We start from the raw sequence: 18,760 nt of genomic DNA, 5'->3' as shown, positions 1-18,760 counted from the left end.
ATATTGGCTGCTAGTATTTTCAGTTAGGAAATCCTTTAGCACTGTAACGGAATATTTATTCAGATATATATTTATCCTAGGACAAGCAGGCAGCATATTCTCACATGTGGGTGACATCATCCACGGAGCCTGGTATGGACAGTATGAAAAGTGAACGGTCACTTTAAATTTTAAGAAACTTTGTGACTACCCACACCGCACATGCTCGAGTGCCTTCCTGCTCAATGTAGACTTGTGGTACCTCAGTTCTTTGTTCTCCGCGGAATGAAGAAGCGTGTTTCTGGACTTTGTTGGGTTATTGTGCCTTCAACCTGCTATTGGTTTTTATTCCTGGCATTTTGCAAATGTTTTTTTTCCATTTTTTTCCTTTATATTAGTAAAAAAAACAAAAACAGAAAACAAAAATATTATTATTTTCTTTTTCTCTCACTCGGGTTCCTGCTCTCATGAGGGCTTTTGTTGACTTCATGTGAGGCGTTTTCAGTACAGCTTTTCAGCCTCCAGTTTCTTTAACAACTTTAATAATTGAGTTTAACCTTGTTGACGCCATATTTCCGTCCATGTCAAAACCGTTGATGGGGTTTAAAAAGTGCTGTTGGTGCCAGCGGCTTATATCCAATACTTACCCGCATAACTGGTGTTTATATAGTGTTTAGGCCCTGAACATTGTGTAGATTCCTGCCTGCGCTGTTCTACTCTTCAGAAGCGGTCACTAGAAGCCCGTCGCATTTAGCAGGAAAAGCTCTTCAGTTCAGCTATGGACACAGCAAACATTTGGAGCCTGTAGTACCAGACGTATCGGCATCGGATGACAACCCGGCATCAGAGAAACCAGTCATCCTCTTCCCAACCAATGTTGCAGGCCTCAACAGTATCGAATCCCTTATGCAGGCTACAAAGCGATGTCACCGCTCTCCATCCTAAGTTTCCAAGTTTATTAAAATTTGATATACCGCCTTTAAAATTGTCAATGCGGTGTACTTTACATTAAAAATATAAAATAAAATTTGGTGACAAACCATTAGTACTTAGGGGTAGATACATGACAAATTGAGACATAAGGGAGGAAGATTGGAACTGCAGTCTTTTATGGGAAAGAAGGAGAAAGGGTTACATGATGGAGAAGGGAAACTATGCTCTTCCTTAGTTAATATTTAATTGGGAGAGGTCAGGTTTTTTTTTTCTCAGTAAAAATATTCTGACACAAGTGTCAAACCTTAAAAAGAAAGTCATATTGAGCATTGGAAAATAATAATAATTAACTAATAAAAATAGTACACATTTAGGGCTCCTTTTACTAAGCTACGATAGTGGTTTTAGCGTGCGCTTAGCACATGCAGAATTGCTGCGCATGCTAGACGCTAACGCCAGCATTGAGCTGGCGTTAGTTTTCCTGCGTAGAGCGGGGGGTTGCACGCGCTAAAAATGCTAGTGCACCTTAGTAAAAGAGGGGGTTAATTTTCCCCACCACCAAATTTCCCCATCCCGCTCCACCCGGCTACTTTTTCATGCCACCCGGCTGGAAAAAATTTCTGGGGAGAACACTGTTTTTTATTATGCACTGCTGTATGCTTTGTATAGTCTTAGTAATGTTCATTGTGTGCTTTTTTTATTATGCACTGCTGTATGTTTTGTATAGTCTTAGTAATGTTCATCGTGTGCTTTTTGGTAATTATTATCACACATTTATTATTTTATATGTATATTTCACATTGGCATTGTTCATTGGGTACCATCTGAGACCAGCTTGGCTTATGGCTGATGTGAGTTCTGTTGCCTCACCACTTCCCTAGATATTTTATATGCCCAGAAAATTACACTAAATGTAGGAATACTTTACTCAGGGCAGCATAACCTAATTCTTCCTACATAATCATAAAATCTAATCTAATCTTGGATTTATGAGTCACACTGTGTCTACAGAGGTTCAAGGCGACGTATAGTAGAAGAATTAGTTGTGTGGATAGTTGTGTGGATAGTCGTTATAGTACAAGGATGCGTTAAAGATTCATTAAGACTTTTTGGAATCTATGAGAGAGAGAGATTGTCGGATTAAACAAATAAAGAGGTAGTTTAGTGCAAAATAGACTATGGAAATTTGGAATATAGTGAAAAGCTACTTGCCAAATCTTAAGCATTTATTTAAAACTTTTGCTTACTGTTTAAAGGAAAACTAAATGGTGTACATCAGTAAAAACATAAATAAGTACTTGAGGCTAACCCCATTTACTGCTCTATTAGGATTTGCATCTGGGAAAATTGATGCCATTTTAAGAGTTTGGGAGTGACAAGGGTTGCATGTATCAGGACAATTTCTTGATGAGAGGGAATCTATACTTTTTCAGATACGTGCAGTATGCTATCTGCAAAAGCTTGGAGTGATATCCACAAATTTGTGCAAGTACACCGAGAATGGGTATAAAGTATTGTACTAATGGTGTTATACCTCTGAAAGTTAGAAAAAGATCTACTCTTTAGTGGATGAGTGGTGGTGCAGAAATTGTGGTCAGGTTGGAACTTTTCATTTAGCACATTTGGTGGTCCTGCCTAAAATACAAAGCTTTTGGGACAACTATCCTGATGGGACAAATTTTGTATAAGAAGGTAAAACTAAAGATTGAATTATTTTTATTGCATCATAAAGGCATGGATGTTAGGCCATGCAAATTTAAGCTTTTAATGAGCTTGTCCACTAGAAACATAGAAACATAGAAATAGACGGCAGATAAGGGCCACGGCCCATCCAGTCTGCCCACCCTAATGACCCTCCCCTACCTTTCTCTATGAAGAGATCCCATGTGACGATCCGATTTTGTCTTAAAATCAGGCACTCTGCTGGCCTCGATCACCTGAATTGGAAGACTATTCCAGCGATCAACCACTCTCTCGGTGAAAAAGTACTTCCTGGTGTCACCGTGTAGCTTCCCTCCCCTGATTTTCCACGGATGCCCTCTTGTAGCCGTGGGACCTTTGAAAAAGAAGATATCTTCTTCCACCTCGATACGGCCTGTGAGATATTTGAACGTCTCGATCATGTCTCCCCACTCTCTGCGTTCCTCGAGTGAATATAGCCGTAATTTATCTAGCCGTTCCTCGTACGGGAGGTTCTTGAGTCCCGAGACCATCCGGGTGGCCATTCGCTGGACCAACTCCAGTCTCAGCACATCTTTGTGGTAATGAGGCATCTTTGTGGTACAATTCTGGAGAATTGTACACTATTCCAGATGGGGGTCTCACCATGGATCTATACAATGGCATAATGACTTCAGGCTTATGGCTGACAAAACTCCTACGTATACACCCAATGATTTGTCTAGCCTTAGATGAAGCTTGCTCCACTTGATTGGCAGTCTTCATGTCTTCACTGATAATCACCCCTAAGTCCCGTTCTGCTACAGTCCTTGCTAGGATCTCGCCATTAAGGGTGTAAGACTTGCATGGATTTTGGCTGCCAAGGTGCATGACTTTGCATTTTTTGGCATTGAAACCTAGTTGCCAGATCCTAGACCAGCGCTCCAGTAGGAGTAGGTCGTGCGTCATATTGTCGGGCATTGAGTTTTTGACCGTTGCGCTCCTGTCTACTACATTGCATATTTTGACATCATTGGCGAATAATGTTATTTTACCTCGAAGCCCCTCAGCCAAGTCTCTTATAAAGATGTTGAACAGGATCGGGCCCAAGACCGAGCCCTGCGGCACTCCACTGATCACTTCCGTCGTTTCGGAGGGGGTGCCGTTCACCACCACCCGCTGAAGCCTACCTCCAAGCCAGTCCCCAACCCATTTTGTCAATGTGTCACCCAATCCTATAGAACTCATTTTGCTCAACAACCTGCTGTGTGGTACGCTATCGAAAGCTTTGCTTAAGTCCAAGTATACGATGTCCAGGGGCTCCCCAACATCCAGCTTCCTCGTCACCCAGTCAAAGAAGCTGATCAGGTTGGATTGGCAGGATCTCCCCTTAGTAAATCCATGTTGACGGGGATCCCGTAGATTCTCCTCGTTCAGGATCGTATCCAATTGACATTTGATTAGAGTTTCCATCAGTTTGCTCACTATTGATGTGAGACTCACCGGTCTATAGTTCGCAGCCTCCATCCTGCAACCTTTTTTGTGGAGTGGAATGACGTTAGCCGTTTTCCAGTCCAACGGGACTATACCCGTACTAAGGGAGAGATTGAAGAGCGCGGATAGTGGTTCTGCCAAGACGTCACTTAACTCCCTGAGCACCCTGGGGTGTAGGTTGTCTGGCCCCATCGCTTTGTTAACCTTGAGTTTAGACAGCTCACAGTAGATACTGCTTGGTGTAAACTCGAAATTACTAAACGGGTCTACTGAGCCATCCCTTGTCTGTAGCTGAGGGCCGGATCCCGGCGCCTCGCGGTTGAAGACCGAACAGAAGTATTTGTTTAAAAGTTTAGCCTTTTCCGAGTCTGCTTTTACATAGTTCCCGTCTGGTTTCCTAAGGCGTACTATCCCGCCTGTGTTTCTGTTTCTGTCACTAATATACCTGAAGAAGGATTTATCGCCCTTCTTGATGTTCTTCGCTAAAGTCTCCTCATTTCAGAATTTGGCCTCTCTAACTGCTGTTTTGACGGCTCTTGCCTTGGCCAGATAGTCTTCTCTAGAGTCCTGATCCTTGATTGTTTGTAAGAAATGAACGCTTTTTTCTTCTCTTTTATGAGGCCCGAGATCTCCACAGAGAACCACTAAGAACATAAGAAGTTGCCCCCGCTGGGTCAGACCCGAGGTCCATTGTCCCAGCAGTCCGCACCCGCGGCGGCCCATCAGGCCCATGACCTGTAATGTGATCCTTCTCTAATCCCTTTTATCCTTCTATCCATACTCTGTCTAAAACCTATCTCTACCTCTGTCTGTATCCTTCAATCCCCCTATCGTTCAGGAATTTATCCAATCCTTCCTTGAACCCCCGTAGTGTACTCTGTCCTATCATAACCTCCGGAAGCGCATTCCAGGTGTCCACCACCCTCTGTGTAAAAAAGAACTTCCTAGCATTGGTTCTAAAATTGTCCCCTTTCAGCTTTTCTGAGTGCCCCCTTGTGCTTGTGGTTCCCAATAATCTGAAGAATCTGTCCCTTTCCACCCTCTCTATGCCCTTCATGATCTCGAAAGTCTCTATCATGTCTCCTCTGAGTCTCCTCTTTTCAAGGGAGAAGAGCCCCAGCCTTCCCAACCTGTCTGCGTATGAAAGGTTTTCCATACCTTTTATCATTTTCGTCGCTCTTCTCTGGACCCTTTCAAGTATCGCCATGTCCTTCTTGAGGTACGGTGACCAATACTGGACACAGTACTCCAGTTGCGGGCGCACCATCGCACGATACAGCGGCATGATGACTTCCTTCGTCCTGGTTGTAATGCCCTTCTTAATAATACCCAACATTCTGTTTGCTTTCTTGGAGGCTGCTGCACATTGTGCCGTTGGTTTCATTGTAGTATCTACCAGCACACCCAAGTCTTTTTCAAGGTATTATCCCCTAGCACTGATCCCCCCATTTTGTAGCTGAACATTGTTTTTTTTTCCCCTAAATGCATGACCTTGCATTTCTCTATATTAAAGTGCATTTGCCATTTGCTTGCCCACTCTTCCAGTTTGTTTAGGTCTAGGTCCCTTTGTAGGTCTTCACATTCTTCCGTGGTTCATCCACGGAGTTTGGTGTCATCCGCAAATTTTATAACTTCACACTTCGTCCCCGCTTCTAGGTCGTTTATGAATACATTGAACAGCAGCGGTCCGAGCACTGACCCCTGGGGAACACAGCTCATGACCTTCCGCCAGTCCGAGTAGTGGCCCTTCACTCCAACCCGTTGCTTTCTGTCTGCCAACCAGTGTTTAATCCATCTGTGTACATCCCCTTCCACCCCGTGGCTCCACAGCTTCCTAAGAAGCCGCTCATGGGGTACCGTGTCAAAGGCTTATTGTGTGGCTTATTGTTCCTTCGCCGTTTACTTACTGATTTTATATAGCGGTTGGTTGCCTCCTGTATGGTATCTTTCAGAATTGACCACATTTCTTCTACGTTATCTGTTACTGCTTGGTTTTGTAGCGCATGATGGATGAATTCCCCCATGCCCTCGAAGTTGGTGTCCTTGAAGCTGAGGACCTTGGTCAATGTGTTAGATTTGGTGAACCCCTTCTTGAGATTGAACCATACCATGTTGTGGTCACTGGAGGCCAACGTTTCGCCCACTGAGATCTCTGTGACACTTTCGCCATTGGTAAGTATCAGGTCCAGTATTGCCTGCTCCCTTGTTGGCTCCAATACCAGTTGCCTCAGTCTTGCTCCCTTCATAGAGTTCAATAGCCTCCTGCTGCTGCTGGATGCAGAGGAAAGTGTGTTCAAATCCACATCAGGCATATTGAAGTCACCTAACAGTACTGTATCCCCACGCAAGGTGATATTCTCTATGTCTCTGATCAATTCCATATCCAGGTCATCCTGTTGTCTTGGGGGTCTGTATATTACGCTAAGATACAGGCATTTGTCTTTCCCCCTGGCCAAATTTACCCAAAGGGATTCCCCTGTGTACCTGACATCTGCGATTCTGGTGACTTTAATGTCATCTTTAGTATATAGTGCTACACCTCCTCCCATTTTGCCCTCCCTGTCACCGCGAAGTAAATTATAGCCCGGTATGACCATGTCCCACCCGTGGGAGTCTGTGAGCCAGGTCTCAGATATCGCCACCACATCCAGGTCAGCGTTCCTCATTTCAGTCTCTAATTCCAGGATCTTATTGCCCAAACTGTGGGCGTTGACGTACATAGCCTTCCATGTCGCATGTTTGCTATGTTTCTGTGGGGATATTCCTGCTTGAGCTACTTGGACACTTTTAGTACTAATTGCAATATGTGCACCTACCCCAGACTCAGAAATGTGTGTACCCTGTTGGGGAATTCCCGCTTGAGCTACTCGGACTCTTTTGGTACAGTTTGCAATGTGTGTACCCTCCCTAGACCCAGAATCACAACATGTACCTACCCCAGACTTGGAAATGTGTGTACTCGCCCCAGTCCCAGACCCAGAATTTCGGTGTTCACTTACCTCAGTCTCAAAAAAGTATTGGCAGCCTAGCTCACCAGGTGGGTTGTTTGAGCCTGTACCCTCCCCCAACTTACCTAGTTTAAAGCCCTGTGAAGTAGGCGGGCTAGTCGGTGTCCAAGGACATTCTTCCCTCTTCTGCTCAGGTGTAGCCCGTCTGGTCCTTGTAGTGCCTCTCCATGGTGCAGGAACCCGAAGTTCATCTCCTTGCACCATCCTCGCAGCCAGTCGTTAGCCCTCTGGATGCGCTCATCCCTGGCTCTACCCTTGCCCCTCACTGGGAGGATCGAGGAGAAGACCACCTGCGCATCCATCCTCCTCAGCTTCTCACCCAGGGCTCTAAAGTCTTCAGGTATGCTCTCCTTGGTGTTCCTGGCAGTGTCGTTTGTTCTGACGTGGATGAGAAGCATTGGGAAGTGGTCCTGGGGCTTGATGAGTCTGTCCAGGCAAGCGGTTACATCCCGGATACTGGCCCCTGGCAAACAGCAAACCTCTCTTGATTGTAAGTCTGATCTACAAATTGGTCCCTCGGTGCCCCTCAGTAGCGAATCCCCGATGACCACCACTCTGCGCTTCTTAGGGGTGGGCCGACCTGTTGTCTCCGGAGCTGGAGCCTTCTGCTGAACAACTCCCTGTACCTCGTTGTCAGGTACTTCCTGTAGTAGCTGAAATCTGTTCTTCAAGGTGATTTGCGGGGTCGATGTAGAACAGCCCTGTATGTGAGAGAAAGAGACAAAAGATGAGGAAGGTCTTCTGTGTTTTCCTGTGGAGGAAGTTACCAGCTGCCAGGTGTCAGCGTCTCCAGTCTCTTCCTGTGTTCCGGTGGTTGGCCTCAAGGTTGCAGGATTGGTTGCTGGTTTGGTTGCTTTGGGTGTCATGGATATGGTCTTATTAGGTTCCTGATTGGTGATCTGGGACAGCTCCTGGATGACTCCGTCGATGAAGGTCTCGTTGTCATGAATGCTTCTTAAGCGCTGGACCTCCTCTCTCAGGCTCCTTAGTTCCAGCAAAAGGCTGCCATCTAGCTGATCCGTTGCTTCCGTCTGTGTGGAAACTGTAGACAACTTTGTGGGGATGGCCTCGGTTTGTACAGAGACCTCTGCACTTCGTCCTGGCTTCCCCTCCGTCTGCACGAGTACCGTAGCCACCCCCTGGATACCCTCGGTGACTGGACAGCCTGTCTGGATTGAAGTCTTGTTGCTTCTGGTCCTACCTGCCATTTTCAAAAAGGTGTCTTTATTATTAATTATTAAATTTTTTTAAAAAAATTATCTGTTAGGACAGGGGTTGATAGTTATATGTCAGATAGTGTAGAGGTTTGAGGGCTAGAGGTAGTCAGTTAATTGTTTGTTAAGGCTGCCTGTTTACTAGTGGGCTAGAAGGGGCTGCCTGATTAAAAGGTTTGAGGATAGAGTGGTCTGCCTGGTTAAATGGTTGAGGATAGAGTGACTGGCGATTGGTGAGGTCTGCCTGGTTAGTGTGAAAGTTTTAAGTGCTTGTTGGTTAGGTAGAAAGTTGAAGGATTTGGTAGAAGTTGGAAGTTAGACTGAAGTTAATTTGTTGACTAGCTAATTTTAGAAGTTAAAATACAGACTAAAGTTAAAAGTCCCTCCTTGAGGCCCTTCTTGAGGCTCTTCGCAAAGGCTAGAATAATTTTGGCATCTTACTGGAAGAAACCTGACCTTCCAATAATTACACAGGTGTTAAATAAAATTGATTATGGTGAATGATGGTGCCTAGACATTGCTCATTAATGCCTCTTTTCCGGGCCAGGGAGGATTTAGATTTTACTCATCTGAAATAGGAATTGAGCAGTTGGGGGAGAAGAGGAGGGTCATAGCTGGGGTTTTCAAGTAAAATGTTTGAGCAGGGACCATTTAATTTGTGACTTAAGTTTAAGTTTTTTTTTTTTTAAGTTTATTAGGATTTTATATACCGCCTATCAAGGTTTTCTAAGCGGTTTTACAATCAGGTACTCAAGCATTTTCCTGTGTATGTCTGGTAGCGCTCTAGGAATAATTAGTAGTTATATGTACATTATGCAAATACATGTACAAGAGCATCAGCAATTTTGATGGCAGATGTTTCATTAAGGAATAATTTGACTGGACTACACTTCCCCCCTCCTTATTTGCGGTTTTGACGATCGTGGTTTCGACTATTTGCAATTTTTTAACCCCCCCCCAAGAGAATCACTTGGAGGCAGCCCACATCGACCAGAACTGGCCCCGGGACTTGGATCGGAGGAGGAGGAGGCGATTGGAGGTGAGCAGCTGCCCCAGGAGCACAGCCCTCAGCTGTGGACGCAGCTCCGTGGGCAGCTTTGTGCACGGACCTTACCTGGTGGTCTAGCAGTGACGCGGGGCAGTAGCGATCTTCCTACACTCCTGCCCCATGCAGACCCATGCTGTGAGTTCCCATCATCTCGTGAGTCCACAGGAACTTAAAGCATGGCTCTACATGGGGCAGGAATGTAGGAAGATCGCTCCCGCTCTGCGTCGCTGCTAGACCCGCTCTGCGCCGCTCTGGTCGGGGGTGGATCAGAGTTGGACCAAAAGTTATTCGCAGGCTGGCTCTGCCCCTAACCCCCGCAAATACAGAGGGGGGAGTGTACTAAGGTTGCTCCCTGATATTCAGAAATGTAAAAAGGTATTGAAAACAACTCTGTGGAGGCTTTAGCTGATTGGCTAAGATGAATTTTAGATACATTATGCTGCATTAGTTAATTTTTGTATGTCAAATTATGATTGTTTGTATTTTGTAAATTGCTTAGGATTAAGGGGGTTAGAAATTTTTTAAATAAATAAATAGTAGTGTTTGGCTGTACTCATTATAACATTTAGGTTGTGGAGTTATGTACTGTGACTCTTCAGTGCATTCCAGTAATAACTTTGTTCTATGCTGCAATATTTGTTTTTGTTTTTTTTTTAATTTTTATTTATAGAATTTTCATTCTTTCAATACATGAATCACATATTATAAAATGTATAATAAAATATATATGTATGTACAAATTCATATCATAAATATTCATCCCTTTCCCCTATTAATTGTTTTTCCATTTTTCTTTCATATTAATATCTATATTTCCCACCCTAACCCTATATTACTATTATCAATGTGTTAAGATATCTGATCTCTAGAATAATTAGTCAATGGATCCCATATTTTCTTAAAATTTTTAATATTTCCTTGTTGTAAAGCCAAAATTTTCTCCATTTTGTAAATGTGACATACCGAGTTCCACCAGAATGTATAATTTAGTTTGGTAAAATCTTTCCAATTTTGTGTGATTTGCTGCATGGCAACTCCTGTCAATATTAAAAGTAATTTATTATTATTTGCTGATATTGGACTCTGTGTTCTCATTGCAGTACCGAATAATATGGTATCATATGAGAGTCCTACGTGATTTTCTAGTAATATATTTATTTGGGGCCAAATTAAATTCCAAAAAGCTTTTATACAGGGACAAAAAAAAAATTAAATGATCCAATGTCCCTACTTCTATTTTACAATGCCAACATCTATTAGATCTAGTATTATCTATCTTTTGCAAGCGCGTCGGGGTCCATAACACTCTATGTAATAAAAATAACCATGTTTGACTCATAGATGCTGACTTTGTTAATCTTAATCTCCAGGACCAGAATTTTGGCCATTGAGATGCAGAAATTGTCTGTCCAATCTCAATGCTCCAAATATCCCTAAGTCCAGTTTTCTTTTTTTTATTTAGAAATCCATTTATTAATTTATACCATTTTGCGGCTTGGTGACCCAAGAAATCCGTCTGGAAACATAAAACTTGCAAACTATATTGAGTATTGAGAACTTTCCATTCAGGGAACCCTACCTGAATGGCTTGCTTCAATTGCATCCATTTAAAAAATTGTGTTTTATTTAGTCTAAATTTATTTTGCAATTGTGAAAAACTAAGCAAGGAACCTTCTGATATGACGTCATTTAATGTTCTTATTCCTGCAGTTATCCATTGTTTCCAGACGATTTTAAATCCGCCAATTCTGATCCTGGAGTTTACCCAAATTGATTGATTTAGGGATTTAGCAATTGGTTCTGGTGTCAGATTATTTATGTATCTTAATGTTTTCCAAGTATCTAATAAGATTCTGTGTTCTTTGTATCTTATAGGCATTGATATAGAAATTAAATGTTCTGGATTTAAAGGGAACAGGAGCCGCCATTCTAAATACAGCCAATCTGGTACATTTTCTAAGAGATCTGGGAGGATCCAATACATACCCTGTCTTAAAATATAGGCTTGATGATACCTATAAAAATTTGGAAAATTTACCCCCCCTTCCATAATTGGTCTTTGTAATGATACTAAAGCGATTCTTGGTCTTTTCCCACACCAAACAAATTTTGTAAGAATATTGTTAAGTTTTTTATAAAATGACCCCTGAAAAAATATTGGAATCATACTCATTTGGTAACAAACCACAGGCAATATCATCATTTTAATTGTTTGAATTCTTCCCCACCAAGAAAGATGTAATGGATTCCATTGCTCACACATTTCTGTTATTTTTTTCAATAAAAGTTTTTCATTCTCTTTGACTGTGTCTTCAATTGTATTTTTGATCATAATTCCTAAGTATTTTATTCCATCCTCTTTCCAAATAAATGAATATGGATCAAATAATCCTTTGGTACAATGAACATTAATTGGGAGGATTTCAGATTTATTCCAATTAATTTTATATCCAGAAAATGTACCGTATTTTTCTATTAAATTAAGCATACATGGAATAGTAATTTCCGGTTCTCTTAAATATAATAATATATCATCTGCATATGCAGATAATTTAAATTCAAAACTGGTAAATGAGATTCCCTTTATTTCCCTAGTTTTGTTTATTGCAATTAATAAAGGTTCTAGGACAACATCAAAAAGTAATGGAGACAAAGGGCATCCTTGTCTAACTCCCCTATGCAAGTTGAATCTAGTTGATAAATTATTGTTAATATATAATCTTGCTCCAGGAGAGCTATACAATGTCTGAATCATTTTAATAAAACCGGATCCTATACCAAACCAATGTAAAGCTTGATATATAAAATTCCATTCCACTCTATCAAAAGCTTTTTCTGCATCTAAAGAAATTAAAAAAGCTGGATCATTTATATTTTTTGCTAAATTTAATGAGTGGAATGCAAGTCTAGTATTGTCTGATGAATGTCTTTTAGCAATAAATCCTGTTTGATGTACATCAATAATGAAAGGAAGAGCTTTTGCCAATCTTAATGCTAATACTTTAGCCATTAATTTATTATCCACATTTAATAATGAAATAGGCCTGTAATTTGAAACCAGAGTAGGATCTTTGTTTGGTTTTGGTAAGACTATAATTATCGATTCTGCCATAGTACCAGATATATTTTCATTCTTTATTTGATATTGAAACAAATTTAACAGATATGGTAATATGATATTTTGGAATGATTTATAAAATTCAACAGTATAACCATCTCCACCTGGAGCGGATCCAACTCTAAGAGACTTCAATGCTGTTTCTATTTCTTTTAAAGATATAGGTTCTTCTAAACTTCCTTTTATATGATCCGGAATATTCGGTCCAATAAAAGAATTTAAGAAAGTTAATCCGTCTTGTTCTTTATTTTTATAAGAATTAGAAGTGTATAATTCCTTGTAAAAATCAAGAAATTGTGTTATAATATCTTTTGTGTTGGTATGTGTGTTACCTTGTATATCTTTAATTGCAATAATCTTAGATTTTCTTTTCTTTGCTTTAAGAAAATTTGCTAATAATTTTCCTGCTTTATTTGAATTGCCATAATATTGTACTTGTTTATTGAAAATATCTTTCCTCACAATTTGAGAAGAAATCTCATTATATTTAACTTTTACTTTTAACAACTCTTGTAATGTATTGTTTTCCCATTTTGTAATTAATTTATTTTCTAAAATTTTTATTTGTTTTTCCATATCTTCATATTGTTTTTTAAGTTGTTTTTTAATAAAAGCTGAATATGAAATTATATTTCCTCTCATTGTTGCTTTAAAAGCATCCCATAAAATTTCTATATTAATGTCATCAGAAGTATTAAGTTGAAAGAATTCTTGCATTTTTGCTTTAAGATCTTCTAAGAATTTCGAATCTGCTAATAAATCATTATTAAATCTCCATATTGAATTAAATTGATCACTATTGTAATTCTGAAGGTTAATCCACACACCAGCATGGTCTGAAATTATAATGGGATCAATTACTGCTTTTGATACATGCTGCGCTATGTTATTATTTACAAATATATAATAAATTCTTGAAAAAGATTTATGGACTTGAGAACAAAAAGAATATTCCCGATCATTAAAATGAAGGATACGCCATAAGAACATAAGAACATAAGAAGTTGCCTCCACTGGGTCAGACCGAGGTCCATCTCGCCCAGCGGTCCGCTCCCGCGGCGGCCCATCAGGTCCGTGACCTGTGAAGTGGTTTCTGCCTATTTCTATAAACTACCTCTAGTTATATCTGTACCCCTCTATCTCCTTATCCTCCAGGAACCTATCCAAACCCTCCTTGAACCCCTGTACAGAGTTCTGGCCTATCACATTCTCTGGAAGCGCGTTCCATGTGTCCACCACCCTCTGGGTAAAAAAGAACTTCCTAGCATTTGTTTTAAACCTGTCCCCTTTCAGTTTCTCTGAGTGACCCCTAGTGCTTGTGGCTCCCCACAGTTTGAAAAATCTGTCCTTATTCACTTTCTCTATGCCCTTAAGGATTTTGAAGGTTTCTATCATGTCCCCTCTAAGTCTCCTCTTCTCCAGGGAGAACAGCCCCAGCATTTTTAACCTGTCAGCGTATGAAAAATTTTCCATACCATTTATTAGTTTAGTCGCCCTCCTCTGCACTCCCTCGAGTATCGCCATGTCCTTCTTGAGGTACGGTGACCAGTATTGAACACAGTACTCCAGGTGCGGGCGCACCATTGCGCGATACAGCGGCATGATGACTTCCTTCGTCCTGGTTGTAATACCTTTTTTGATGATGCCCAGCATTCTGTTTGCTTTCTTTGAGGCTGTCGCACATTGCGCCGATGGTTTCAGTGATGTGTCGACCATCACCCCCAGGTCCCTTTCAAGGTTACTCACCCCTAGCAGTGTTCCCCCCATTTTGTAGCTGAACATCGGGTTCTTTTTCCCTACATGCATGACCTTGCATTTTTCTACGTTAAAACTCATTTGCCACTTTTTTGCCCAGTCTTCCAGTTTCGTTAGGTCCCTTTGCAGGTCTTCACAGTCTTCCGTGTTTCTAACCCTGCTGCAGAGTTTGGTGTCATCAGCAAATTTGATAACCTCACATTTTGTCCCTGCCTCCAGATCATTAATAAATATGTTGAACAGTAGAGGTCCCAGCACTGACCCCTGTGGAACTCCGCTCGTGACCCATTGCCAGTCAGAGTATTGGCCTTTTACTCCAACCCTCTGCTTCCTGCCAGCCAACCAGTGTTTGATCCATCGGTAGATATCCCCTTGCACCCCGTATATCTATTAAATTACAAGATTGTATTAAATTATCTAGTCCTAAAGATTTTATGATTTTACTTGGTTTTTTGTCTATAATTGGATCCATTACAGCATTGAAATCTCCAGCTACTACTAAATTAGAAGCAGCCAGTGGTAATAATAATTGTTGAATTTGATTGAAAAACTCCTTTTGATTTGAATTAGGAGCATAAAGATTAAATAAATCAAGGGTTGTACTTCCCAAATCCATTTTAATATGTACCCATCTTCCTGAAGGATCAAAATTTATTAATTTAAAGTTTGCAGTGCATTTCTTATTTATCAGGATCGCTACCCCAGCCTTTTTTCCTAAAGCAGGTGAATAGAAACATTTTGATATCCAACCCCCTGTTAACTTCCTAGATTCATTATCTGAGAGATGAGTCTCTTGTATAAAGTATATATCGGCGTTTTGCTTATGGAGAAATCCTAATAATTTGTTTCTTTTGATAGGATGATTTAAACCATTGACATTAATTGTATATATTTTAATATCCATTTAAAATTTTAGAACTATTTTGATTTGAATGTAATATAAGTTTTACGATCAGATATCCATACATTATAACAATATAATTTCCCATTCCCATTTCCCCTCTCCTCCCATCCCACCCTCCCTCCCCCCTAATTAATAGCAGTGCACACTTGGCAACACACATATTAGATCGGTATCAAAAAACACTCCCTGAAAGTCCAAATCTGTTAAGATTCACAAATAAGTCATATATATTATAGTAGTTTTAAAGATAATTAATATCTTCCTTGACATTTCATATTTCTATAAATCCGGTTGAGATTTTATGTTAATATAGACTTTAAATTAATTTATTATCCTATTATTCAATACACCCTTATTTTAATCTAAATCTAATAAATCATATAGTATAGATTATATTTTAAGTTCCCTTCTATGGTTCCTGTATATCAAATTATATGTTCCATTACTATTTTTGACCTTAATTTAAGTCTTATGTAAATATATTTAATTTTATAAATTTAAAAATATCACATTGTATAATCATATTATACTTATATATATTAAAGTGAAATAATCTTTCATTATGTCAAACCCATTCATATACTGTTTTCTATAATATTAATCTTTAAAAACATGAAAAGATTAAAAGGTATAGGTTAAGTATGCGACAAAAAAAAAAAAAATTATATTCCAGAGCTCCCCCCCTTCAAACGCAGAAGTCTCTTTTATTCTTATATCGTGCTCTTTATTTACTAATATTTAATGTTCAGTACTTCCTTCTTCGTAGAAAATCATTCCTTCTTCTTTCACCGCCTCTTTGTATTTTTATATCCAGTTCAATATTCTTATCACATTTTGTTGTATTCCAGGTGATTTCTGTTTTTCATCGTCGTTCAATTTTAAGATATAAGTTGGTCTTTGTTTCTGTTCCATTCATATTTTATTTTAATAGTTTATTATACACCGAAGTAATTCTTTAATATCCATTCGAGAAATAACACCTCCTATTTATAATTCCTCTTTCCGGTTTCGTGAAGTCTTCTTATTCGCAGATTCTTTCGCATTGATGTCTGGGATTTGTAGTATTTGTAGTATTAAAGAATAGTAAAGATGTTGAAATACTGATTATCTTTTCAATTTGCTTGAGGGGTTAAATTAGTCACATGCATATAGTTCAAATAGTCTTACTGCTATTTTAAAGGAAGGAAGCTCCATCCTACAATCAATTCGCATACAGTTTTTCCTAATATTAAAAATTATAATTGAGATCAATAGAATTCAGCTGTTTCATTCCATTATGGAATACTTAGCCAGGCCATATCATTAGCATAAAGAACGTTGAAGTGTAATTTTGAATAAGGTTAAAAACATTCTAAATCGTTACTATGGGTAAACAATATTATTTTAATAAGTGTATATCATAAAATAAAATAAAAGTTTTTCCAGTTAAAATAATATAACTATAATAAAGAGAAATTAAGGTGACATTGGTAATTCTTGGCTTTGTATAAATTTTTGTAGCTCTTCTGCATTGTCAAAAGTTAAAGTTTTATCTGCAATAGTTACTTTCATATTAGCCGGGTATACTATACCAAACTTTGCTCCCATTTCTCTTAGTTGTGGTCTCAAGTCCAGGAGCTTTTTTCTTTTGATCGCCGTACTTTTTACAAAGTCTGGAACAAAATGAATGCGGGCATCTTGAAATTGTAATCCTTTATTTTGTTTTGCAAGTTGAAAAATTTCTATAACCTGCTGGTGGCGCAACAGTTTAAAGATCAGTGGCCTCGGTCCTTGATACCTTCCTGATCTTTTTGTAGGCACTCTATGTGCTCTTTCAATCTCTATGGGGTACTTGGTTTTTAGAGGAAGTAGTTTAGGTAGTAAATTTTCTATAAATGCCACCGGATTTCCTTTCTCTGCTCCTTCCGGGAGACCAATCAGACGAATATTACTCCTTCTTTCACGATTCGATTGATCCTCCAACTCTTTAGTAAGTAAATCAATTTTCTTTTTTTCATTTATGTTGTTAGAAATTTCTTTTTCAGCTGTTATTAATCTTTCTTCCATGTCATTGCACTTTAACTCCATTAAATCCATTTTTTTATTTAACGTGGATACATCTTCAGTTAAATTGTTAACTTTTTTAGTAAGAAGTAAAAGCATTTCTTTGATTTCTTTCAATTCTTTCATTACTTCTGGATCTCCTGTTTTTGATCCTATTTCTTGTTCAGGCTTTGCTCTCTTGCTGCTTCCCGAGACCGCAAAATCATTTTTATTTTGTTTTCCTGAAGCCATCGCGTTTTTTTCTTTATTTATCATTAAATAATTCTTAAATCTCCACTTTTAGTAACTTTTTTTTTTCTTTCAAGGACTTTTTTCACGGAGCTCTTCTGTTAGCCGACCTTCCTCATGCGTGTCCAAGCCACGCCCCCTGCAATATTTGTTTTATTATACTACAAAACTTAAAAAAAACTACAAGAAAAAACTGCTCTTTAGTAAATATATTTCAAAATCTGTTGTTTTTCTAAATTAATGTAGTTTAAAAAAATCGTTTGAGACTCCCTCTTGTATTTTCAATATACAATTTTCCACTAATGTCATTCCGGTTTGTATAGTCTGATGCAATAATTGCTTTTAAGTACTGTATTTTTCGTTCCATAAGATGTACTCCCCCCCCCCAAAAAAAAAAAAAAAAAAAAAAAGTGGGTGGAAATGTAGGTGCATCTTATGAAGTGAGAACTGACTGCAGCCATTCAGGGAGTGGTGCGGGACCAGGCAGAACCGCAAAAAGCTCGCGTCTGCCTTGTGTGCCGCTCTGCTGCAAGAGATGAGGCAGCTGTCCAGCAAGGGAGGGGCAGGAGTGTGGAAAGCTGCCGATACAGCGCTGGACCACCAGAATTTAAAAAAAAAAAAAAATATTTACCGGTAGAAGGGGCTGCCTACCACTAGACCTGCCCTGTACCCTGTCTCGGCCTACTACTAGACCACTAGAGGGGGGACAGGGGACAGGGAAGGGCAGTGGGACAGGATACATCAGAATTTTTTTTTCCTTGGTTTTTCCTTCTCTACATATAGGTGCGTCTTATAGAGCGAAAAATACGGTGCATAATGTGCTTTAACTTTTGTAATTTTCTGAGTTAACTTCAAAAGTTTTATAGTCTAGATACAACTTTTTGAATTGTATATTTGATTTTAAAAGTTTCATATACCAATAATACCATTTTAAAATTGTTTTCATTTTGCAGAATGCTGCTTTTCTGTATGGCCTTGGTTTGGTGTACTTCCGTTTCAATGCATTTCAGTGGTAAGTTAGAATCACTCTAAATTGTTTTAGGGAAACTTCTTTTTTCTGAATTAGTTTTACAGAATTAAATATAAACTTGAGTAATTGCTGCAATTTAAGATAGTTGAGAATATTTGTTTTAAATCATAGTACAGGAAGTACTGGGCAGACTTGCATGGTCTGTGTATGGCTGTTTGGGAGAGGATGGGCTGGGGAGGGCTTCAATGGCTGGGAGGGTGAAGATGGGTTGGAGTCGGTTTTGATGGAAATTTCGGCAGTTGGAACCCAAGCACAGTACCAGGTAGAGCTTTGGATTCTTGCCCAGCAATAGCTAAAAAGGAAAAAATTAAAAAAATAAATTGAATCAAGTTGGGCATACTGGATGG

At 39.4% G+C, this 18,760-nt stretch overlaps 1 protein-coding gene across 3 annotated transcripts in view; it reads left to right on the top strand.

Moving 5' to 3' along the window:
• KDM6A (lysine demethylase 6A) overlaps positions 1-18,760 on the top strand; it is a 547,501-nt gene that overhangs the window by 85,089 nt on the left and 443,652 nt on the right. For all 3 annotated transcript variants that reach the window (XM_033949775.1, XM_033949774.1, XM_033949772.1), the window contains exon 5: positions 18,337-18,395. Coding sequence is in view for 2 of the 3 variants with exons in the window: in XM_033949774.1 (XP_033805665.1) it covers positions 18,337-18,395 (59 nt within the window). In the remaining variant the exon portion in view is untranslated. The remainder of the gene's footprint in view (positions 1-18,336; positions 18,396-18,760) is intronic.

The sequence above is a fragment of the Geotrypetes seraphini genome, chromosome 6, assembly GCF_902459505.1.
Source record: "Geotrypetes seraphini chromosome 6, aGeoSer1.1, whole genome shotgun sequence".
NCBI lineage: Eukaryota > Metazoa > Chordata > Amphibia > Gymnophiona > Dermophiidae > Geotrypetes > Geotrypetes seraphini.
The sequence above is the reverse complement of the archived record's forward strand: the minus strand, read 5'-3'. Positions and strand labels throughout refer to the sequence as shown.